Source organism: Coloeus monedula (genome assembly GCF_965178545.1).
Source record: "Coloeus monedula genome assembly, chromosome: 27".
NCBI classification, from domain to species: Eukaryota; Metazoa; Chordata; class Aves; order Passeriformes; family Corvidae; genus Coloeus; species Coloeus monedula.
Window position 1 is genome coordinate 3,722,496 of NC_138807.1, and position 6,823 is coordinate 3,729,318.

The 6,823-nt window shown below is 52.8% G+C and overlaps 1 protein-coding gene across 1 annotated transcript; it reads left to right on the forward strand.

Annotated features, from left to right (window-relative positions):
- On the forward strand, window positions 1-2,479 carry LOC309582779 (granzyme E-like; the record flags this gene model as incomplete). Its single annotated transcript, XM_082298135.1, has 5 exons — window positions 1-187; window positions 291-450; window positions 1,452-1,593; window positions 1,713-1,946; window positions 2,342-2,479. 5 exons carry the CDS (start codon window positions 1-3, stop codon window positions 2,477-2,479), a joined length of 861 nt encoding a protein of 286 aa, XP_082154261.1.
- Window positions 2,480-6,823: the final 4,344 nt, after the last annotated feature.

A 6,823-nucleotide genomic window follows, 5' to 3' on the forward strand; every position in this document is an offset into this window, starting at 1 on the left:
ATGAGTCTGACTTCTGTGGTTTCCTGGAGTCTGGTGTCAGGCTATAAAACCTTGCTGGGAGCAGGAAGAGACCCCAGATGCAGCCCCACCTCTAAGGGATCCACTGAAGCCCAGAAGGCCATGATGGAGCACCTGCAGACACTCCTGCTCCCCCTCCTGCTGGTGATGTGCCCCCCAGTCAGCGCCAGTAAGTAGAGCACGCTGGAGGCGAGGAGAGGGTTGGGGAAGGATGAACCTCAGCCCTGCTCCCTCTGATCCAAACCCCTCATCCTCTGCCCCATCCATTGCAGGTTATCCCTGGAGCTGGAGGGAGAGAGGAGGAGAAGCCAAGCCACCCTCCAGGACATACCCCACACCCTACGTGGCCTATGTGCAGGGGAAGGACAGCCACTTCTGCGGAGGCTTCCTCGTGGCCCCCGGCTGGGTGATGACGGCGGCTCAGTGCCTTGTGTAAGTCTTTGCTGGGCCCACACAGCACCTGCAGAGAGGTGTCTGCTCCACCACGGCTTGGGAAACATCTCCTGCACGGAGGTCTCACAGCTGGAGTCCCCTCAGCCATCACCAGGCTCTTTCCCGGGCACGACTGGGGGACAGCACTGAGCCCCATCTCCCTCCCCAGCCCACCCTCAGATATTTACCCTGGGGTTTTTTTCTCCCCTCCGTGACTCATTTTCTTTTCCCAGATGTCAACAGTGAGAGGTCAGAGTGGCTTCTGTCCTTGTTGGCACTGACCTGCTGTCAGGCTTTGCCCTTTCTGCCACCAACTTGTTTGCTAGCAGAATTATTTCCTACGAGCCAGCTGCTTGCCCAGCCCTTTTCCATCCCTCCAGCTGGGGTATAGATGGGCAGGTGGACTTTTCTAGATGTCCACAGCTCTGGGTGTAGCTCCGACACACCTCAGGGCTGACAGCTCTGCCCTGGTGCCAGTGACAGGCTCAGGGCCAGTCCCCACACCTGGGTAGCAAAAGGGAGGACCAGCAGAACACAGGAGCTTGGATGCCCAAGACTCACCTGGGAGCTTGGGAGGGGCTCCTGCATGTACCCAAGGTCCTTTCCAATTTTCCTGAGGCAGAACCTTCTGCAGGTGATGTGGAGGGCAGAGAAGGGTCCTGATTTAGAAATACCTGGACTTCCATGGGCCTGTGAAGCCCAGAACAACAGAGCAGCAACATTGGACCAAATGTGCCCAGCTCAAGACCTGGAGATAAAGGAGCCCTTGCAGAGCTTTGGTCTGTCAGATGGGAGCTTGCTCTGCCTCTTGGCTTGGCATATTCACTGGCAGAGCTCCCATCATTCTTCTTAAAAAGTGCATATATAATATAGTTTGTGTCTAGGGAATCACACTATCTGTGTGACTGGACTCTCCTGGCCATGCCCTGGGAGATGAGCCTCAGTGTTCCCAGGCAAGACAGGGACAAGCTGGTGACATCCACTGTGCTTGATTTCACCAGCCACAAACCTCTGACTGTCATCCTGGGAGCCCACACACTCCAAAGGAGAGAGGAAAGCTGGCAAACCTTCGAGGTCAAGGAGTATCACTGCCACCCTGATTTTACAAGTCCTAAGAAGGGAAATGACATCCTCTTGCTGAAGGTAACCTGCCTGGAGCACCTGCATGGCCCTGATGAGCCAAGCCACAACCCTGGAGCAGAAGGGAAAGGTGCCTGTACAGGCCAGGCACTAATCTCTGTGTTTTCTGTCCCCTTGCCCAGCTGAATGGCAATGCCACCAGCAACAGCCACGTCAGGCCCATTTCCTTTGAGAAATCCAAAGTTCGTGGTGGGACCGAGTGCAGCGTGGTCGGCTGGGGCTACAGGACACCCGCTGTCACCTTACGTGAGGCCACTGTCACCATCATCAAACAAAGGGACTGCCTCAGCCACTACCCAGGACTCGCTGACAACTTGATTTGTGGCCGCAGCAAATCCTCTGGGGTGCCTGAGAAGGTCAGTCTGTGATTAGGGAGGAGGAGGGTAGGTTTTGGCCAGGGGGCAAAGCACAAGGGACAAGAGGATCTTTGCTTTCCCATGGCAGAGGACCTGGGAGTCTGCAGCAGCACAAGGGGACAACAGCTTGGCCAGAGGGGTTCACCCTGAATCTCACTGTTGGTCTGAGCGTTCTTTGGATCTGAAGCCAGCAGAAGGGCAGAAATGAAGCTGGGTCCCAAACAAAGCTGTCACCAGTCCCTTGTGGAGCCAGAGTTATCCCCATCCACTGTGAGCCCAGGCTTCTGCTGGGGAAACTGTCCTGATATTTGCAGCCTCCCTGTTCTTTGCAAAGGCTCTCCGTCCCTGGGGTCCTCAGCATAACCCAGCACTGATCCCTCTTCTCCTTTTCACAGGGTGATGCCGGGGATCCGCTGGTCTGCAACAACAAAGCCTACGGCATCTTCTCCTACAGGCACAACAACTGGCCTGGGTTCTACACTCACATCGCTCCTTACCTTTCCTGGGTCAACAGTGTCATGAAGTCAGCATGACCCTGCTCCCCCTGCAGCTGCTGCCCTGGAGAACTCACCCTCCAGAGCCCCGTCCTCACCAACTTTCTTTTCCTTTCTCCCTGGGAAACATCTTCCACTGGTCCTTGTGGATGTGGCAAGAACCTCTCTGTGGCCAAGCCGAACTCTGTCCATGGTGGGGCTGGCACAGAGATTGTTCCTTGACTGCATTTATCCCCTGTGCAAACTGGGGAGTGCCTGCACTCCTTCACTGCTGCCCTGATTTAGCCCTTTGTGGCTACAGCTCCAGAGAGGAAGCAGCAGGACAGCCCTGACAGAGGTGCCAGTAGCTGTGGGGATGTCTGTAACCCTCAGGGGAAGGCTGCACAACGAGATCAGAGGGATCCAAAGAGCAGTCTCCTCCCTGTCATTTGGGACACCAGATGTCTGGGTGTCTTTCGCCCAAGCCCTGGGCTACAGGGCTGCCCAAGCTCCTAGGAGGACACTTCCAGTTCCTGCTCCACTACTGCTGTCCCCTACCTCTGAAACCTGCTGCCTCCTTTCTCCCCTCTTCTGTAGCTCCAGTGTTCTAAGAACACATAAAAACAATAAATCTCATCTGCATTTGAAAGGCTTTTTCCTGCTGCAATTTTGTTTTCTCCGGCTCCAGTCCTGAACAGCTCAGGAGAAAGTTACAGCTCAAACAGCTGAATCCCAAGCTGGAGGTTTCTACCCCAACCAATGGACTCCATTTTCTGTCCCATCTAAACCTCCAGAATAGATGTCCAGTCTGGATTTCAGGGCAGAAGCTCTCCTCCCTCCCTCCAGGGCCCTCCAAGCTGGTTCTTTGGGGGATTTCCTCCCTCCATCACATCCTCTCTCCCATGGGCCCCTCTCAGTTTTACCCCATCCCACCTCTGGCTGCCATTCCACACAAAACCAGCATTTTCCCCCCAGTGCACCTCTGTCACACACAGGTGTTCATCGAGGCACACGGAGCCATCTTTTTATTGAAGCTGGCAGCAAAGAGAAAAACCACACAGTCCCACCACGGCCTGACATCCAGCAAATCTTTTATTCCTACATCTCACGGTTTAGGACAAGAAAATAAATCCCTGCCTCTTCTACAATAGAGCTTAAAAATATTGCAACCTGAGGAAATTAATCTGGAGATTTGGCAAGAGACCCAGCAAGAGGAGCACAAACACTTCCGTCAGATGTTTAGGATTTCGTTGACAAAAACACACTCCTGGGGAGTGTTTGCCTTTCCTTGCGCTCACCTCTGCCCAAAGGTGACTTGTCAGAGGCCATTCCAACATCTGTGGCAGCACTGGACACGAAACACAAGGCCAAAGATGTGAAGACTCCAAATATTTTCCAAACCTTATAATTCAAAATGTCTAAAAGTCCCCAGGTCACTCACCTGACTTAGAAAAGCTGCAGCTGAGCAGAGTTACCAGTGGTTTTCGCTGTGGGTGATGTTGCAGGAGCAAAGCACCTCTAGCACATTTCTGCTGAGTTTTCCATGCCCAGAGTGCCCTCTTTGGGTTGGCAACAGGGTGTGTTCTTCGAGGTTCTGTCTCTAAACAACTTCTGAACTAATCCAAAAAAACTTCCCTCTTGCAGTTTGGAAGCAAATTCGTGGCTGAGCTCAGGAAAGGCACCTCTTTCCCCCAGGGTTCTTTACATCATTTAACCTGTTCTGAATTAGGGGTTGCAAAGCTGACTTTGAGCAGAGACTTCTTTTCTATCGAGGCTGCCAAATCCTTCCCAGAAGAATTTCCCAGTTCTCATCCTGCATCTTCTGTGCAAAGAGCCTGTCACCTTTTGGAGAGCTGGAGGCTGAAGGCCTGAGTCACTGGGAGGGAGGATGGGAACTGGCAGAGCAGGAGAGACCTGTCTTTGGGGAGTTCCATAAAACCACCATTTATTTCCATGGCCAGGAGCTACAGATACTCACCTGAGATGAAGGGAGGAGCACCTCTAGGAGCAGTGCACAGGAGTGGCCAGGGACAAATAACAGCACTTGGCCAGGAGTGTAGAACAGCCCTGGGCAGCAGCTGAGGTCCCTGACGAGCCACATCCTCACCCAGCTCAGCCGCTGGGGTTACCCAGAAGCTTCACACAGCCCAAGTGTGGAGTCTTTGTCACACAGTCCAGCATGGGAGCCACAAAAACTCTTCAAAAGCCATGAGCTGTCCACCCACGATGGTGGAGATGTTACAAAAATTGCTTGTGGAGGCTTAACTTCCTGATCAGGCTGCATGGCAGGAGATAAAGCAGCTTGAGGACAATTATACCAAACTGGTATCACTGGGAGAGCACACAGGAAACAGCTTGGGTTAGAACAAGCCCTCGCTGAGCCCAGGGCTCAAGAAGCTCTTGACAGAAACATTCCAGCAACAGCAGCTGCCATTCCAAAGACCAAGCTGGTCCCGTGCTCCTGAGCTGCACATCAACCTCAGAGTCCTGTGTGGGGTCAGGATAACACAGGGGAGAATCCTGAAGTGAGAGGAGGGAGGCTTTATATTCCTGCTTTATAAATTCCACGAGGTTTTACTCCTACACTGCACAGATACTTCCCTCTCTTTCCCAAGAGGGCAAAGGGAATGCTCAAAGGAAAGAGCTTCCTCCTGCTAGGAGGATGATGGTTGGCCAAGGACAAGGCAAATCCCAAACTCTCTCTTCTCTGCCCTTTTCTTCCACATGGGATTTTTTTAACATGAAAATTATGAAAATCGATTTCCTTCATGTCTGGTCCACCCATGTGCACAATCCCAGGGACCTGCTTTGGTATCAGCAGGGACGTCCAGTGGCCAGGTTTAAAGTGATTTGCAGCACTGCCACAACCCCAGTCCCTGGGCCAGCTCACCTTATCAGGACACTCCCCTGGCCCACAGCCCAGCTCTGGCAGCCCTCTTTTGCCGAGTCCCTCCCTCTGGAGCAGGCTGCAGGCCAAAGGAATTATCCAGGCAGTGGCAGGTGGCTTCAGGACACAGCCTCCCGTGTTCCAAAGACTGCTCCTTGCAGGATGGGCACGGGAGGATCAGAGGAGCCGAGGGCCTCTTGCCCCAGCTGTGGGGCTGGAGGTGAGGAGGAGCTCTCAGTCCTGCTGGGAACACTTTATCCAGCCTGGGCTGGAGCGGTCCTTGGGAAAGCAGCAACTGTGAGCCTGCTGCATGGGCTGTTCCCTCAGCTGCTGCTGCTGCCAGCTGCCTCCTTCCCTGGGCTGCTCCAGCAGGGACCCAACCTCCTGCTCCTCCACTGCCACACTCCAGGGACAGCTCCACACACACCTGGAGGCTGCAAAAGGCCAGAACAGGAGGCCCTCACAGCCAGCTGGAAATACTGGGCGTTAAAGGCTTCACCTTTTTCCTTGAAGAACCTCAACTTGTTGCTTTGCTTTATTTAAACAGAGCATATTTGGCTCTTTGCAAAGAACAGCACAACACGCGACTCACACAGAGCTGAGGACACGAACAGGGAGCACTGACATTGCTCCCCAGCTGGTGAGGGGACAGAGCCACTGAGAAAAGCAACAAAAACTCACCCATAACTAGAAAACAGCGACAATTTAAGTCCTTGCCAGTGCTCCGGCCACCAGACCACTGTTCCCTTCCTGGTGGCAGCAAACACAGTATTTCAGGCTGCCCGGGAGCTGCAGCTTCACCTGTGCTAAGTGACCTTGAAGGGAGCAGAACATCCTCAGCTGCAGCTTCCTGAAAACACAGGAAACCTTTACATAGAGGAAGTTGGCCATCTCTACCCACTCCCAGCTGATTTAATGCAACATTCCTGGAGAATGAGCCCAGAGAAAAGGAATTAAGTTCTGTGAACTCCATCTCAGGAAATCGCTTTGTGGAAGTTTTCAGAGTCATCCATCCCTGGACTCCTTGAGGGATAATTTTAAGCCATGTTTCAGATTTCAGTCCACGTTTCTAACACACAAGACTGGAAGCAATTCTGGTCCCACCAACATTCCGGCTATTGGCAACAGATATCCTGCTTGGAATTGTGCCTGCAATGGGCTGACATTACAGCAAAAGGCAGCGGCGAACACCAACAACTTCCCTTAGAAATCCTCCTCCAAAATCCTGGAAAACTTCAAATCAAAATGCCACCATTGCATCCCTGCTCCTTAAATGCCCAGTCAGACACTGCTCACACTTCAGAATTATTGGTACAGTGCATTATATATATAATTATGGCATATTATACCTTTTATTTACCAAAATATGCTTTGTGTCTATGCCTCAGGGTCCTGATTTTCGGACAGGATGGCAGAGCTGCCAAGTCCCACAGGGTACAGAACCTGCTGAGCCAACCAGGAAGGAGGAGGAGGAGAGGGTGGGACAGGAGTGAAGAAACACACACACAACCACCACG